General features: G+C 49.3%; 1 protein-coding gene across 1 annotated transcript; it reads left to right on the top strand.

Moving 5' to 3' along the window:
- The first annotated feature begins 1083 nt into the window (after positions 1-1083).
- On the top strand, positions 1084-14679 carry INTS3 (integrator complex subunit 3). The gene is given in 15 exon segments (XM_087705056.1): positions 1084-1134; positions 1407-1510; positions 2773-2817; positions 4127-4246; positions 4380-4533; positions 5665-5733; positions 5915-5990; positions 6699-6812; positions 7917-7965; positions 8127-8294; positions 10227-10327; positions 11748-11820; positions 11930-11952; positions 11955-12088; positions 14028-14679. Coding segments are annotated over 15 exon segments (1338 nt in total). The 5' UTR covers positions 1084-1104; the 3' UTR covers positions 14106-14679.
- The last annotated feature ends 2356 nt before the right edge of the window (positions 14680-17035 follow it).

The raw sequence follows: 17035 nt of genomic DNA, 5'->3' as shown, positions 1-17035 counted from the left end.
GGGCTGTAATGGGGGCGTCGTAAGGGGTCTGTGGTGTGTCCCCCCCCACACCAGATGCTGTCCTCTGGTGTCCTCCTACACACAATTCTTTGCAAACGTCAATATTTTTTCCCCCCTCTCTCTCTCTGGAATTCAGCCGTGCACAACTGGAGTTTTGCAACTCTCCCTGTTTTTGGAGAGGGGGTGGGTGGGGGGTGGGGGCCTTTTGACCCAGCGCCTCAATTAATTCAGCCTGTCATGACTAAGAGCAGTTTAATTTAATTGACTGTTGTTGTTTTTTTTGCAAAGGCTCTGCAGGACGAGAGTTTGGGGAAGGGAGGAGGGAGGGAAAGCTTGATTCAACCTGGATTCCTGCGTGGAAACCAGGATTCCTGCAGTGAAATCAGGATTTCTGCTGTGGAAATTAGGATTCCTACAGAGAAATTAGGATTTCTGCCATGGAAACCAGGATTCCTGCCGTGGAAATCAGGATTCCTGCAATGAAATCAGGATTTCTACTGTGGAAACCAGGATTCCTGCCGTGGAAACCAGGATTCCTGCAGTGAAATCAGGATTTCTGCCATAGAAACCAGGATTCCTGCAGTGAAATCAGGATTTCTGCCGTAGAAACCAGGATTCCTGCCGTGGAAACCAGGATTCCTACTGTGGAAATCAGGATTCCTGCAATGAAATCAGGATTTCTGCTGTAGAAACCAGGATTCCTGCCGTGGAAATCAGGATTCCTGCAATGAAATCAGGATTTCTGCTGTGGAAACCAGGATTCCTGCAGTGAAATCAGGATTTCTGCCGTAGAAACCAGGATTCCTGCAGTGAAACAGGATTTCTGCCCTGGAAACCAGGATTCCTGCTATGGCTGGCCCTTGGATTGCCGAGCTGCTGGGTGTAATCTTCCCTAGTTAAGAAACTTATAATAAGTGCTTTTTTCCTATCTTATATATAAGTCCCTCTCTCTTTCTCTTTCTTACACACACACACATACACACAACATACACACATACACACCCAGAGCCACAAAAAATACGTCTTTTCCTCTCTTTAACTTGAATTTCCTTCTCCCCCCCCTTCCCATCGGGCTGCAGCGATACCGAGGCACAGTGTGAAGCCATGCAGGAAATCGTGGATCAAGTTTTGGAGGTAACAGCTGGTTTCTGGATTTGCATGGAGTGTGTGTGTGTGTGTGTGTGTGTGTGTGTGTGAATTTTGAGGCCAGAGACCCCTGCATCAGCCCCGGCCTTCGAGAAACACGGCGCAAGCCGATCTCGAAGTCAACATCCTTCCTTGTGGCTGAGGATGCGTTCCTTTTGCGGTGCGTTTCCCACTCACGCGGCGCAGTTCTTCCCCTCCCGTCCCGGATTCTGGCATCTCTTTGCACGCTCACTGTCGGTGTCGCGCTCTTTTTTCTCCAGGAGGATTTCGATCAGGAGCAGCTCTCCGTCCTGGCGTCCTGCTTACAGGAGCTGTTCAAAGCTCATTTCCGCGGGGAGGTTTTGCCCGAAGAAATCACAGAAGAGTAAGCGCGGGGGAGCGGGGTAGTCGATCCTCCGTCTGTTTCCTCGTGCGGGATAGTCGATCCCCTCTCTTGCCACTCATGCGGGGTAGTCGATCCCCTGCCTTGCCGCATGTAAAGAATAGTCGATCCCCTGTCTTGCCGCATGTAAGGAATAGTCGATCCCCTGTCTTGCCGCATGTAAAGAATAGTCGATCCCCTGTCTTGCCGCATGTAAAGAATAGTCGATCCCCTGTCTTGCCGCATGTAAAGAATAGTCGATCCCCTGCCTTGCCGCATGTAAGGAATAGTCGATCCCCTGTCTTGTCGCATGTAAAGAATAGTCGATCCCCTGTCTTGCCGCATGTAACGAATAGTCGATCCCCTGTCTTGTCGCATGTAAAGAATAGTCGATCCTCTGTCTTGCCGCATGTAAGGAATAGTCGATCCCCTGTCTTGCCGCATGTAAAGAATAGTTGATCCCCTGTCTTGCGCATGTAAAGAATAGTCGATCCCCTGTCTTGCCGCATGTAAAGAATAGTCGATCCCCAGCCTTGCCGCATGTAAAGAATAGTCGATCCCCTGTCTTGCCGCATGTAAGGAATAGTCGATCCCCTGTCTTGCCGCATGTAAAGAATAGTCGATCCCCAGCCTTGCCGCATGTAAAGAATAGTCGATCCTCTGTCTTGCCGCATGTAAGGAATAGTCGATCCCCTGTCTTGCCGCATGTAAAGAATAGTCGATCCCCTGTCTTGCCGCATGTAAAGAATAGTCGATCCCCTGTCTTGCCGCATGTAAAGAATAGTCGATCCCAGCCTTGCCGCATGTAAAGAATAGTCGATCCCCTGTCTTGCCGCATGTAAAGAATAGTCGATCCCCTGTCTTGCCGCATGTAACGAATAGTCGATCCCCTGTCTTGTCGCATGTAAAGAATAGTCGATCCTCTGTCTTGCCGCATGTAAGGAATAGTCGATCCCCTGTCTTGCCGCATGTAAAGAATAGTTGATCCCCTGTCTTGCCGCATGTAAGGAATAGTCGATCCCCTGTCTTGCCGCATGTAAAGAATAGTCGATCCCCTGTCTTGCCGCATGTAACGAATAGTCGATCCCCTGTCTTGCCGCATGGAACGAATAGTCGATCCCCTGCCTTGCTGCCACATGTACAAGATAGTCGATCCTCCGTCTTGCCACTCGTGCTCTTGATTTTTGGGAGAATAAGCCAGGAGGAAACCTGGTTTGTTAACTCCCCCAAACCACCCAGATCTCTCTTTTTGTATTTTCGCACAGATCTCTGGAAGAATCCGTAGGAAAGCCGCTGTACTTAATATTTAGGTAGGTATCCTTCCGTTCATTCCTTTATTAGATTTTTATCCGGTACTGTAGAAGTAATTCCAGGTGCTGAACAGATCCAAACACACCTTCCTCCTCCTATTTTCTCCACAATAACAATCATCCTGCGAGGTGGGCTGAGGGAGGAGGCGCTGGTGCAGAGTCACCCAGCTGGCTTTCATGCCTAACTAGAACTCCCAGTCTCCTAGTAATTGGTCCAGAGTCACCCAGCTGGCTTTTGTGTCTAATGCCAGACTAGAGCTCCCAGTCTCCTGGTGATTGGCCCCGAAGTCACGCAGCTGACTTTTATGTGGGACTAGAACTCCCAGTCTCCTAGTCATTGGTCCCGAGTCAGCCAGCTGGCTTTTGTGTCCAGTGCAGGATTAGAACTCCCAGGCTCCTGGTGGCCCAAAATCACTCAGCTGACTTTCATGGGGCAGGTGGGACTAGAACTCCCAGTCTCCTGGTGATTGGCCCAAAGTCACGCAGCTGACTTCCATGCCTAAGGCAGGTCTAGAACTCCCAGTCTCCTAGAAATTGGTCCAGAGTCACCCTGCTGGCTTCCGTGCCTAAGATGGGACTAGAATTCTCAGTCGCCTGGTGATAGATTCAAAGTCACCCAGCTGGCTTTCATGCCTAAGGCGGGACTAGAATTCTCAGTCGCCTGGTGCTAAGACTCGAAGTCACCCAGCTGGCTTTCATGCCTAAGGGGGGACTAGAATTCTCAGTCGCCTGGTGATAGACTCAAAGTCACCCAGCTGGCTTTCATGCCTAAGGGGGGACTAGAATTCTCAGTCGCCTGGTGATAGACTCAAAGTCACCCAGCTGGCTTTCATGCCTAAGGGGGGACTAGAATTCTCAGTCGCCTGGTGATAGATTCAAAGTCACCCAGCTGGCTTTCATGCCTAAGGGGGACTAGAATTCTCAGTCGCCTGGTGATAGACTCAAAGTCACCCAGCTGGCTTCCATGCCTAAGGGGGGACTAGAATTCTCAGTCGCCTGGTGCTAAGACTCAAAGTCACCCAGCTGGCTTTCATGCCTAAGGGGGGACTAGAATTCTCAGTCGCCTGGTGCTAAGACTTGAAGTCCCCCAGCCGGCTTTCGTGCCTAAGGCGGGACTAGAACTCCCCGTCTCCTGGTTTCTCGGCCAGCACCTTAAACACTACCCCGAAGCGTCTCTCTCTCTGCTCCCCCTGTCCTCCTTCCTTCCTTCCGTCTCTCAACCTTGCGGGAGGACATCCGTGCGACACCGGGGGTTTCCACGCGGGCGTGAATGACCCCGCGCCCGCCGTTTACCTCCCCCCGTTTTCAGGAATCTCTGCCAGATGCAGGAAGACAACAGCAGCTTCTCCGTCCTGCTGGACGTCCTGTCTGAGCTCTACCAGAAGCAGCCCAAGATTGGCTACCACCTGCTCTACTACTTAAAAGCCAGGTGAGGGAGGGGGGGGGCTCTATGGGCGGGGGGGACCGGGGGGGACCGGGGACCCTTGCCCTCCGAAGCGAGGGGGTCCGAGAGAGCGTCCTCGAACGTCCCCGGGTCGAACTCCGCCCCCCCCCTTCTTTAGCAAAGCGGCCGCCGGGAAGATGAACCTGTACGAGTCCTTCGCTCAGGCCACTCAGCTGGGCGACCTTCACACCTGCCTGATGATGGACATGAAGGCCTGCCAGGAGGACGACATCCGGCTCCTCTGCTACCTCACGCCCTCCATCTACACGGAGGTGAGGGCACACGGGCGTACGGACACACACATACGCACTCTCCGGGGAGGGCGCGAGAGACACCCACCCTCGCTTTGGAAGAGAGGCAGGGGAAGGCTGTTTGGTGGGGTCCTTTCTTTCTTTCTTTCTTTCTTTCTTTCTTTCTTTCTTTCTTTCTTTCTCCTCCTCCTGCCTTTCCGTCTTCCCCTTCCTTCCCTTTTTCTTTCTCTTTCTCTTCCCCGCTTTACCTCTTCCTTCCTTTCCTTCCCTTTCTCCCTGCCTCCTTTTGTTTCCCTTCTCCTCTACTTCCTTCCTTCCCTCCTATTCCCCCCTAATTGCTCGTTCCTCTAATCCTTCCTTCCTGCCTTCTTTCCATCCTTCTTTCCTTCCTTCTTTCCTTCCCTCCCTCTCCTCCCTAATCCAATCTCCCTCCCTTCCTTCCTTTCCTCCTAATCCCCCCTAATTGCTTGTTCCTCTAATCCTTCCTTCCTTCTTTCCTTCCTTCCTTCCTCTCCTCTCCTCCCTAATCCAATCTCCCTCCCTTCCTTCCTTCCCTCCTAATCCCCCCTAATTGCTCGTTGCTCTAATCCTTCCTTCCTTCCTTCCTTCCTTCCTTCCTTCCTTCCCTCCCTTCCTCTCCTCCCTAATCCAATCTCCCTCCCTCCCTTCCTTTCCTCCTAATCCCCCCTAATTGCTTGTTCCTCTAATCCTTCCTTCCTTCCTTCCTTCCTTCCTTCCTTCCTTCCTTCCTTCCTTCCTTCCTTCCTTCCTTCCCTTCCTCTCCTCCCTAATCCAATCTCCTCCCTTCGTTCCTTTCCTCCTAATCCCCCCTAATTTCTCACTCCTCTAATCCTTCCTTCCCTCCCTCCCTCCCTTTGCGTTCCCTGGCCATCTTCTTCCCCCTGCTCCATTTTTGCCTTCCTCCTCTTCTTCCTTTATCTCCTCCTTCCTCCTCCTCTTAACAAAATAAACCTCCTTTTGTCTCCAAAATCAGGGAAGAACCACGCCCTGCCTCCCCCCCCCCCCAATAGAGACATTTTCTACAAGGGAAGGTTTATTTCTGACCCATGGCTTCTCAGCTGCTTTAACCCCACCTCCTCCCCCTGACCTTGGTGGTCTCCGCTCTCATTCTCCCTTCTCTTCCCTCCTAAGTTCCCCGACGAGACCCTCCGAAGCGGGGAGCTGTTAAACATGATTGTCGCCGTCATCGACTCAGCGCAGGTAAGACCCACCCACCGACCCACCACCGGAAGAGAAGAGAGAGGCCCCTCCCAAAGAGGAGACCTTCACCCCCAAACCGGGCAGGGAGGAAGACCACAGGCTGCAAAACCCATTCTTGGTTGGCTTCGTTGGTCACCCCTGGTGCATTCCCCCCTCCCCCCCCTTTCTGTTTCTTTCACAGCTCCAGGAACTGGTGTGTCACGTCATGATGGGGAATTTGGTCATGTTCCGGAAAGATTCGGTCCTTAATATTCTGAGTGAGTGAATCGGAGAGGGATCCGGAACGGCATTGGCTTTTTTTCCTCAAGTGGCCGGCGGGAGCGATCTCGGCCAAGGAAGGGTATGCTGAGGAGGAGGTCATCCATTTGGACTTCAACTCCCAGAATCCTCAGCGGTCCCTCCTTGGCCCGTTCTGACCTAGGCATCCTTAAAAAGCATAAATCACACAATCTTAGTCCCCCCCCAAAATCCTCTTTTATTTAAACGGCTGTGAATTACGGACACTCGCACCCGGTAAATGGTACGCATATAATCTGTGAAGAGTCGGATGGACATTTGCTCGAGTTGCCGCAGTCTTTCAGGGGAATTTTGATAAGCGCCCGCCTTTTATCTCCCTCTCTTTATCTCCGGCCGAAGGCCGAATTGCCAGTTACTTTTGCAAGGTTAGCACAGAGTCAAACAGAAAGTCTCAAGAGTTTGAACAGACTAGATGAACTAAACTGCTTCCCGCAACGGCTCACGTCCCGTTTGCTCCTCGTTTGCGTCTTATGGGAGGGGCCAATCATCTCCAAGCCTTACTCCTGCCCCTTTTGTCTTAATTATGCTTGCCTTCCGGGTCAACAGGCGTGTGTGTGTTTGTGTGTGTGTTATTGTGGTGTTTTGTGTTGAATTGTGTCTTTTATCAACTTGGCTTCCTTTCAGCTTATTTATTTTTTTGTCGTCTCCCTCCACCCCCACCCCTCCAGTTCAGAGCTTGGAGTGGGAGACCTTTGAGCAATATTGCACCTGGCAGCTTTTCCTGGCACACAACATTCCCCTGGAAACCATCATCCCCATCCTTCAGCACCTCAAGTACAAAGGTGAGCTCCCTTAAGGGGTGATGCCCATCTCCGGCCCAGCAAAGAGAGGGGTGGGTGGGGGGAAGCAGCGAGATCCTCAACCTATACAAAGTTTCGTGTTGGTTTTTCGAAAGCTCTCCCTGGAGAGAAATGCAAGGAGGTCTCGACTTACGACGGGGTGGGGGTGGGGGTCGCTTAACGATTGTTCGGAGTTGCGACGGACCTGCCTGGAATGAATTAGGATTCATTTTTGGGGAATTAGGACAGGCAGATAGAGGCGCACGGAGAGAGATACACAGCCGTGGTTGTTTATAACTATATGCTTATATAATTAATAGGATCGTAAATAAACCAACGTAATTATAAATGTGGTTAGAATCATTCTGTTTATTTTTTAATCATTATTACTATCCGTATAGATGTTACTTTCCCCCCCTCCCTCCTGTAAAATGGGATGCCCTGTATTCGAAATCCACATATAAATAAATAAAAACGTGACTTATAAAAATAAAATAAAATATTTTCGCAGCTCTGACTTGGCCTAGATTAGGGGTTGTGCTTGGATTATTTTTATCTTTTTAATATATAAAGATTCCCCCCCCCCCATTTTCATAGCATACAACCACACGTATCCTATTACATAGCCGTATTGTATCGTATTGTATTATATTAAATGTTTACGGTGGCGCAGTGGTTAAATGCAGCACTGCAGGCTACTTCAGCTGACTGCAGTTCGGCAGTTCGGCTGTTCGGCTGTTCAAATCCCACCAGGCTCAAGGTTGACTCAGCCTTCCGTCCTTCCGAGGTGGGTGAAATGAGGACCCGGATTGTTGTTGGGGGCGATACGCTGACTCTGTAAACTGCTTAGAGAGGGCTGAAAGCCCTATGAAGCGGTATATAAGTCTAACTATTGCTACATCAATTTGTCTTGCCATCAACTCCCCAAAAAAAACAATTATTCTCTCCCTACACCATATTTGTACCTTATCCATCACTTTCTTCTCCCTCCTTTCTTCCCTCCGTCCGTCATCCTTCTCTTCTCTACTTCCCCTTCCTCTCTTATTATTTTTTTCAAATTGGCTTCTTTTCTAAATAAAAAAAACCTGCTTTTTCTCTTTTTTACAGAACATCCCGAGGCTCTTTCCTGTCTCCTTTTGCAACTGCGGAGGGAAAAGTACGTATTTCGAATTCTTGGACTTCCAACTCCCAGAATCCTCCAGGTTGGCTGGGAGGGGGATTCTGGGAGTTGAAGTCCAAATGGTCAAGGTTTCTCCTCCCCCCCCCCCTTTAGTTGTGTCCTTGCGGGGGGAGGTCTGAAACTGTGCTTTGCCGCAGGCCGACGGAAGAGATGGTGAAAATGGTGCTGAGCCGGCCGTGTCACCCGGACGACCAGTTCACCACCAGCATCCTCCGGCACTGGTGCCTCAAGCACGAGAACCACCTCATCGAGCACATCAAGTCCCTCCTGATCAAGAACAACAGCCTCCCCCGGAAGCGCCAGAGGTGGGACTGCGCGGCCCAGGCGGGATCTGGCACTTTTGAAACAGCTTTAAAAATGTCTCTCTCGATTACATCTCTCTCTCTTATCTATCACCATCTCTCCCTCTCTGAATGTATGTATAAAGAGAGAGAGAAAGAGCATTGCCTGAAGACATTTTCTATCTATCTGTCTCTTATCTATCTCTATCCATCTATCTATATGTATTTATATCTATCACTCTATCTTATCTATCTATCAATCTCTATTTTTCACTCTATCTTATCTATTTATATGTATTTATCTATATTTATCTATATCTATCACTATCTTATCTATCTATCCATCTATCTCTATGTATTTATATCTATAGCACTCTATCTTATCTATCTATCACTATATCTTATCTATCTCTATTTATCTAACTCTATCCTATCTATCTATCTATCTATCTATCTATCTATCTATCTATCTATCTATCTATCTATCTATCTATCGCATTCTATATCTTATCTATCTCTATGTATATCTATGTTTATATCTATCACTATATCTTATCTATCCATCCATCCATCCATCCATCCATCCATCCATCCATCCATCCATCTATCTGTTTATATCTATATCTATCTGTATTTATTTATTTATCTATATATCTATCACTGTTTTATCTATGTCTTCTATCTATCTATATCTATCTATCTATCTATCTATCATCTATCTATCTATCTATCTATCTATCTATCTATCTATCTATCTATCTATCTATTAATCTATATCACTATATCTTATCTATATCTATCTATCTATCTATGTATTAATCTATATCACTATATCTTATCTATCTATCTATCTATCTATCTATCTATCTATCTATCTATTAATCTATATCACTATATCTTATCTATATCTATCTATCTATCTATGTATTAATCTATATCACTATATCTTATCTATCTATCTATCTATCTATCTATCTATCTATCTATATCATCTATCTAATCTACCTTATCCATCTATCTATATGTGTATATATATGTGTATCTATTCATGTATCTATATATCATCTCTATCTAATCTATATCTATCTTTCTATCTATCTATAGCTATCTATATTTCTCTAATCTATCACACTCACTCAATCAATCTATCTAAATATTTCTCTCTCTCTGTTTATCTGTCTACCTATTATCATCTACCTATCATATATCATCTCTCTCTTACTCAATAAAATGTTAAACTGGCATTTATAATTTCTCTCTCTCTCTCATCTATATATCTAATCTACATCTATATCTATCAGTACAATTTTAAACATAGAATCTGGCATTTTTTTTTAATTGTTAAAAGATTTAAAAACTTGAAAGAGCAGCAGGGACCTCTAGTGGTAAAAGTTTATTTTCCAGTGTGGGGGAAATTTGCCTTTTTTCCCCTTCTCTTTTTCTTTCTAGTATTGTCATTTACTTACTATTAGAAGCACTTTTATAACTTCCTCCCTTTTCCTTTTCCTCCTCTTCCCTTTCCTTCCTTCTCTCCTTCCCTCTTCTTTCTTTCTTTCTTTCTTTCTTTCTTTCTTTCTTTCTTTCTTTCTATCTGTTATCTATCACCTTATCTGTCTATCATCCCCCCCGCATTATCTATCTAATTCCTTTTTCACTCATTTTGTTCCCTTGCTTTTCTTTTTTCCCCAAACTTCTCCTCCTTTTTATTCCTTTCCATGTTTTCTTTCTTTCCTAAAATCACACCTCTCTTTCTCTCTCTCTCTCCCGCCTCCCTCTCTCTCTCTAAGAACCAAAACCAAGAAAAAGGGAGGAGGGAGGCAAAGAGGAAGAAGGGGGGGATGCCAAAACCTTTTTGCCCCTGCCAGGGGTCCCTTTGAAAAGATGGGGGGGGGAGAGGAGGGGGCGCTTCCCTGGTGCCCCTAACCCCCCCCCTCCCTCCTCTCCCTCTGCTCTCAGCCTCCGCAGTTCCAGCAGCAAACTGGCCCAGCTGACTCTGGAGCAGATCCTGGAACATCTGGATAATCTCCGTCTCAACCTGATCAACACCAAGCAGAGCTGTAGGTCGAGGGGTGGGGGTGAGGGGGTGGGAGGGGTGTGGCACATAGGCCTTGGGGTTGGGGGGAGGTGCCGATGCTGTCTCAGAGGGGGGGGGTGTTTCTGCAATCCTACCCTTTTTTCTCCCTCTTGAAAAGAGGGGGGGGTTTCATGCCAGGGACATCCCACAACCTCCAATCGATCCCCATCGGATTAGAGCTGGAAGGGACCTTGGAGGTCTTCTAGTCCAACCCGATGCCCAGTCTCTTCTTGCCCAGGGATGGAGAAAGAAGGGAGGGAGGAAAGAAGGAAGGAAGAAGAAGGGAAGGAAGGAAGAAGGAGGGGAAGGAAGGAAGGAAGAAGGAAAGAGGGAGGGTGGGAAGAAGGAAGGAGGGAAGGAAGAAGAAAGGGAGGGAAGGAAGGGAAGAAGGAAGGAGGGAGGGAAGAAGGAAGGGAGGGAAGAAGGGAAGGAAGGAAGAAGGAAGGAGGGGGAAGGAAGGAGGAAAGGAATGAGGAAGGAAGGGAAGGATAGATGGAAGGAAGGAGGGAGGGAAGTAAGAAGGAGGGAGGGAAGGGAAGGAAGAAGGGAAGGAAAGGAGAAGGAAGGAGGGAGAGAAGAAGGAAGGGAAGGAAGAAGGGAAGGAAGGAGGGAGGGAAGAAGGAAGGGAAGGAAGGAGGGAAGGAAAGAAGGAAGGGAAGAAGGAAGGAGGGAAGGAAAGAAGGAAGGGAAGGAAGGAAGAAGGAAGGAGGGAAGAAGGAAGGAGGGAAGAAGGAAGGAGGGAAGAAGGAAGGGAAGGAAGGAAGGAGGGGGGAAGGAGGAAAGGAAGGGAAGGATAGAGGGAAGGAAGGAAGGGGAACAAAGAAATAACAGAATAACAATGATAATACCGTAACAATTTTTTTTAAAAAAAAAGCAGAGTTGGAAGGGACCTCGGAGGTCTTCTAGTCCAACCTTCTACACAAGCTAACATTTCAGACAAACGGCTGTCCAGATTTCCAGTGACGGAGCGCCCACGGCTCCTAGTGGCAGGCAGTTCCCCGGGTTAATTGTCCTCCCTGTCAGGAAATTCCTCCTTCCTTTCGAAGCGGCTTCTCTCCTGGATTCGTTCCCATCCGTTGCTTCTCGTCCTGGAGACAGAGAATAATCGGTTGACCCCCCCCAACCCCCTCTTCTTGGACACCCCCTCCTCTTTGGGGGCAGCCCCCTCCCCCCAATATTGCCCCTCCGCCATCATGCCCCCCCCAGCCCACCCCCCCTAAACCTTCTCTTCTCCAGAGTAGCCAAATCCAACTCCTGCAAGCCTTCCTCCTTACGTTTTCATCTCCGGCCCTTCCTCGTCCTCGTTGCTTCTTCCAATGCCCCCCCCCACTTTATCTAATGACCCCCCCCACTTTCCCCATGGCCCCCTTTCTCACGACCCCCCCCCCCCATTTTCCTTCCAGTTTTCAGCCAGCCCCCCATCCTCCAGTCTCTGCAGCACGTCCAATGTAGCTGTGACGAAGCCAACAAAATGAAGTGAGTAAGACAGGGTGGAAGTTTTTTTTTGGGGGGGAGATAGATTCTGGGGAAGACCCCCCCCATGACCCTTTTCTCTCTCTCTTCCCCCCCCCCCACCCCCCAAAAGGTTCAGCGACCTCTTTTCCCTGGCCGAGAGTACGAGGACTCCACCAGCAAGTTGCCGAAGAGCCGGCGGAAGGCCGCCCTCTCCAGCCCTCGCAGCCGGAAGAACGCGGCCCAGCAGCCCCCCAACAACGAGGAGGAGTCGGCCTCCAGCAGCGCCTCGGTGAGTGGGGCGGGGGCAGCGGCGCCCCCCCCCCCCCCTTGCCGGAAGAGCTCAGGGCCTGGGATGGCCCAAGAAGAGGGGAGGAAATGGGAAGGGTCTCAGCTGGAACTCAAAAGACCCTCGGGAAAGAGGGGGAGGGGGACACACAGGGGGAGGGCGGGGGGGGGGTCTGGCCCTCTTTGGGGGTCTGGGAGATTTGGAGGAGGGTTGAGCGGTTTCAGAGAGAGAGAGAGGAGAGGAAGGAGGAAAGGAAGGAATAGAGAAAGATAGGAATGAAAGGAGGAAAGGAAGGAAGGAAGGAGGGGAAGGAAGGAGGAAAGGAATGAGGAAGGAAGGGAAGGATAGATGGAAGGAGGGAGGGAGGGAAGGAAGAAGGAGGGAGGGAAGGAAAGGAAGGAAGAAGGGAAGGAAGAAAGAGAAGGGAGGGAGGGAGGGAAGAAGGAAGGGAAGGGAGGAGGGAGGGAGGGAAGGAAGGAGGGAAGGAAAGAAGGAAGGGAAGGAAGGAAGAAGGAAGGGAAGAAGGAAGGAGGGAGGGAAGAAGGAAGGAAGGAGGGGGGAAGGAAGGGAAGGAAGGAAGGAGGAAAGGAAGGGAAGGATAGAGGGAAGGAAGGGGAACAAAGAAATAACAGAATAACAATGATAATACTGTAACATTTTTTAAAAAAAAAGCAGAGTTGGAAGGGACCTTGGAGGTCTTCTAGTCCAACCTTCTACACAAGCTAACATTTCAGACGATGAAATGAAATAGGAATGAAAGGAGGAAGGAAGGAAGGAAGGAAGGAAGGAAGGAAGGAAGGAAGGAAGGAAGGAAGGAAGGAAGGAAGGAAGGAAACAGGGTGGATAATGAAAGTGAAGGAGGCAAGGAAGCAATGGAGGAGAAGGGAAGGAAGGATTGAAGGAAGGGAGAAGACCTGCAAGGAAGGAATAGAGAACAGATGGACAGAAGGGAGAAGAAATGGAAAGCAGGGAAGAAAAGAGGGTTGATAATGGAAGCGAAGGAGTCCAGGAAGTTAATGGAGGGGAAGGGAAAGAAGGAAGGAAGGAATGGAGAAGAGATGAAGGGACAGAAAGGAGGAGGAGAGGTAGGTAGGTGGAAAGGAAGGATTTGTTAGAGAAGGGAAGGAAGGGGAAAACAGGGTTGATAAGGGAAGGGAAGGAAGGAATAGAGGGGAAGGAATAGAGCAGAGATGAACAGAAGGGAGGGAGGGAGAAGAGATGGAAGGAAGGAAGGAATAGAGAAGAGAAGGAAAGGAAGGAAGGAATAGAGAAGCGATGGAAAGGAAGGAAGGAAGGAATAGAGAAGAGATCGAGGGTCAGAGAAGGAAGGAGGGAAGGAGGTAGGAAGGAATAGAGAAGCGATGGAAAGGAAGGAAGGAATAGAGAAGAGATCGAGGGTCAGAGAAGGAAGGAGGGAAGGAAGTAGGAAAGGAAGGAAGGAATAGAGAAGAGATGGGAAGGAAGGAAGGAATAGAGAAGAGATGGGAAGGAAGGAAGGAAGGAATAGAGAAGAGATTGAGGGAAGGAAGTAGGAAAGGAAGGAGAAGGAAGGAGGGAAGGAAGTAGGAAAGGAAGGAAGGAATAGTGAAGAGATGGGAAGGAAGGAAGGAAGGAATAGAGAAGAGATCGAGGGAAGGAAGTAGGAAAGGAAGAAGGAAGGAGGGAAGGAGGTAGGAAAGGAAGGAAGGAATAGAGAAGAGATGGGAAGGAAGGAAGGAAGAAATAGAGAAGAGATCGAGGGTCAGAGAAGGAAGGAGGGAAGACCATCAGTAGACACGCAGCAGGATATGAGATTCCTCCCTCCCCTTCCAATTTCCCGTCTCGTCGTAAACCTTAGATTTTTGGGGAAGGGGGGGCTGCAATGCCCACAGAGACCCCCCCTCCTTCCACCTAGGCTTATTTTCCTCCTCTTCCTCCCTCCCTCCCCCCTCCCCCCCCCCAGGAAGAGGAAGACGCCAAACCGAAACCCACCAAGCGGAAGCGGAAAGGATCTTCGGCTGTTGGCTCGGACAGCGACTGAGCGGTGGGCAGCTGGGGGGGGGGGAGGACGCGTGTGAGGGTCCTGGTGGCGGGGCCCACCCCCTGTGCCGTCCCCCCCACCCACCCCCTCAAAGCCGCCCTTCGGGGCAAGGGACCGCCCAGCCCTCCCCCAGATCGAATCCAGATCCGGACAGGCGGACGGACGGACACACAGACGCCGGAGAAGGCTGCGGAAGGATGCTCTCTTCCTCCCTCCTGGTGGGGGGGCGGTTTCCTCGGAGCATCGGGGGGTTGTCTCCATGTCCCCCCACCCCAAAAAAAGTGGGTGCCGCACCCCCCAATCTGTGGGGCAACAGCAGCAGCAGCGACGAAGGGCGGGAAGCCGGATCTAGAAAGCAGATCAAGCTCCATTTTCGGGATGTAAATAAATCCCCCCCCCCACCCTCTGAACTGCTGTGATCTCCTGTTGGTGCTTCTCCCAAGGGGAACTTGGGGTGGGGGCTTCCTTTTTTGGGGGAGTGGGGGGAGTGCCGGGGAGCTCTCCCCCCTCCCCAGACCTGATTTCTCTCTCTCTCTCTCTCGTTCGCTTCCAATAAAAAGGCATTTTATTCTTGCGTTCGCTTGGTGGTCCCCCATCTCCCCCCTCCCATCGCAGCGTTGAAGACCCCCCTCCCCTCCTCCGCAATCGAGACCCCTGCCCCCCCTCATCCTCCCCCCCAAAAAATCCATGGGTGGGTGGGAGGGAAGGAACAAAAACCTCCAGGAACGAAATAAAACACTCCTGTTTTGAAACCGGCCGGGAGGGGGAAAAAGAGACTTTTTAAGTGGGGGTTTTTTTGGGGGGGGGGAATAAAACCTGGGAATTTGGGGAGGGGGTGTTTTTTGGGGGGGGGGGTAAAAGTTGCTGTTTTGTCTTGTTTTGTGGGGAAGCGGGCTGGGCTCCCATCCAGAGTTGTGGTGTTCTTCGTGTGTGGTTTTCAAATATTCAAATATTTGACTTGCTTGGTGGAATCTGGGCTTGTTTTTGTCATCTATTTTCTCTGGATTTCTTTTTCTCTCCTTCCCTCTCTTTTTTTCCTTTGTTTTTTCCTCTCCTTTCTTTCACTCCTTTGCTCTTCTCCTTTTCTCTTTCTTTCTGCCTCTTTTTCTCCCTCCTTCCCTTTTTCTTTTGCTCTTTCACTCTTCTCCTTTCCTCTTTCTTTTTCTGTCTCTCTCTCCCTCCTTCACTTTCTCTCTTTTTCAGCCTCTTTCACTCTTCTCCTTCCCTATTTTTCTTTGATCTTTCTCTTTCACCCTCCTTTCTTTCACTCTTGCTCTTTCTTTTCCTTTTCTCTTTCTTTCTGTCTCTTTTTCTCCCTTTTCTTTTTCTTTCTCCTTTGCTTTCTTTCACTCCTTCCCTTTCACTCTTTTTCTTTTGCTCTTTCACTCTTCTTTCCTCTTTCTTTTTCTGTCTCTTTCCCTCCTTCACTTTCTCTCTCTTTCTCTTTCACTCTTCTCCTTCCCCCTTTTTCCTTTTTCACTTTTTATTTTTTCCCTTTCTTTTGCTTTCTCTTCTCCTTCCCTTTTTGTGTGTCTCTTTTTCTCTTTCTCTTTTACTCTTTCTGTCTTCTCCCCTTTTTTGTCTCTTTCTCTTTCTTTATTCTTTTTCTCTTCACTCTTCTCCTTCCCTTTCTTTTTCTGTCTTTCTCTCCCTGTCTTTCACTTTTTTCTCGTTCTTTTACTCCTTCGCCCCTTTCTTTCCTTCTCTCTCTCCTTCCCTTTTTTCTTTCATTCTCCCTCCCTCTCCCCCTCTTTTTGTCTCTCTGTCTCCCTCCCTCTCTCTGCCTCTGTCTATATCGCTCTCTGCCTCCCTATCTCTCTCTCTCTCTCTTTCTCTCTCTCTCTTTCTTTCTCTGTATCTCAGTATCCGAGTCCAACGGAGCCCCCAGCACCAGAAGCAGTCTACCCCCAAATTATTCCACCCCTCCCAAGATATTTCCCTCTGCCAAATTTCTCTCCGGGGACCAATTCAGCCCAACTTTCACGGAACATTTCGTCCTGTCCCAACATTTCCTGGATCAGAAAAACAAGATTTAAAAGAAATCCCAGCTGCCTCCCCCTCTCTCTCCCCGCCCCCCCACCGAGTTGGGGAAGGAGGCTGCTGTGGCCATAAGTGCGAGGACCAGTCGCAAGTCCCTTTCCTGGTGAGGACCAATTTGGCTAACCAACCATCCTTTCAAAGCTTGTTCTCCTTTAACCCAGATGCTGATGATCCTGGCCTGTTTTTTTCCCCCCTCCCCACCTAAATCGGAAATTTTATTACTGTTGTGTTGTGTTGTGTTTCGACATCTGTAATTCATAGGGGATTGATTGGGGGGGGGAAGGAAAAGATCCGGGGGAATTTGAAATTTCAGCGTTGCAAAACTTTGGGGCAAAGTTTCAAAGTTTTCAAGGCCAGGAAGCCACGATTTAAGTCCTGGTCTTTTTTTGGCAGGGCTTAAGCAGGGATTAATGGGTTAATCGGGGATGGGGGGGGGTTTAATTGCGGCCATGCCAGGAATGACGTGTCTGCCCACCAATAGGGAACCGACAACTCCTTTGCTTTTGTCCTTTTTGGGGGGGGGGGGGGGCAGGGAAGATGCTAACTGGGCTTGCTCTGGTTTGCAAAGGGGGGGGGTGGATTCGATCAGTCACAGTTCAAAACAAACCAGGGTTTGTGGATGCTGGGCTAAGTTAGTGCGACTAACTTTCCTGGCTCTCTCGTGGAGGGTTGTGGGTCTCCTCTTGCAGGGGGTGCAAAGTTTCCCCCCCCCTCTCCATTCTTTCTCTTGCTCTCTCATTCCGTCCCTCTTTCTCCTTGCTTTTCTCCCCCTCCCTCTCTTTTTCCCTCCTTCGTTCTTCTCTCTTGTCTTTCTTCCCTCCTCCCCCTCTCTTTTTCTTTCCCTTTCTGTTCCTCTCCTCCCTTTCATTCTTTCATTCTCCTCTCTTCCC

This window comes from Thamnophis sirtalis, unplaced genomic scaffold, assembly GCF_051295495.1.
Source record: "Thamnophis sirtalis isolate CommonGarterSnake01/CBP01778 unplaced genomic scaffold, rThaSir2_p1.2 scaffold_2, whole genome shotgun sequence".
Lineage (NCBI taxonomy): Eukaryota > Metazoa > Chordata > Lepidosauria > Squamata > Natricidae > Thamnophis > Thamnophis sirtalis.
The sequence above is the reverse complement of the archived record's forward strand: the minus strand, read 5'-3'. Positions and strand labels throughout refer to the sequence as shown.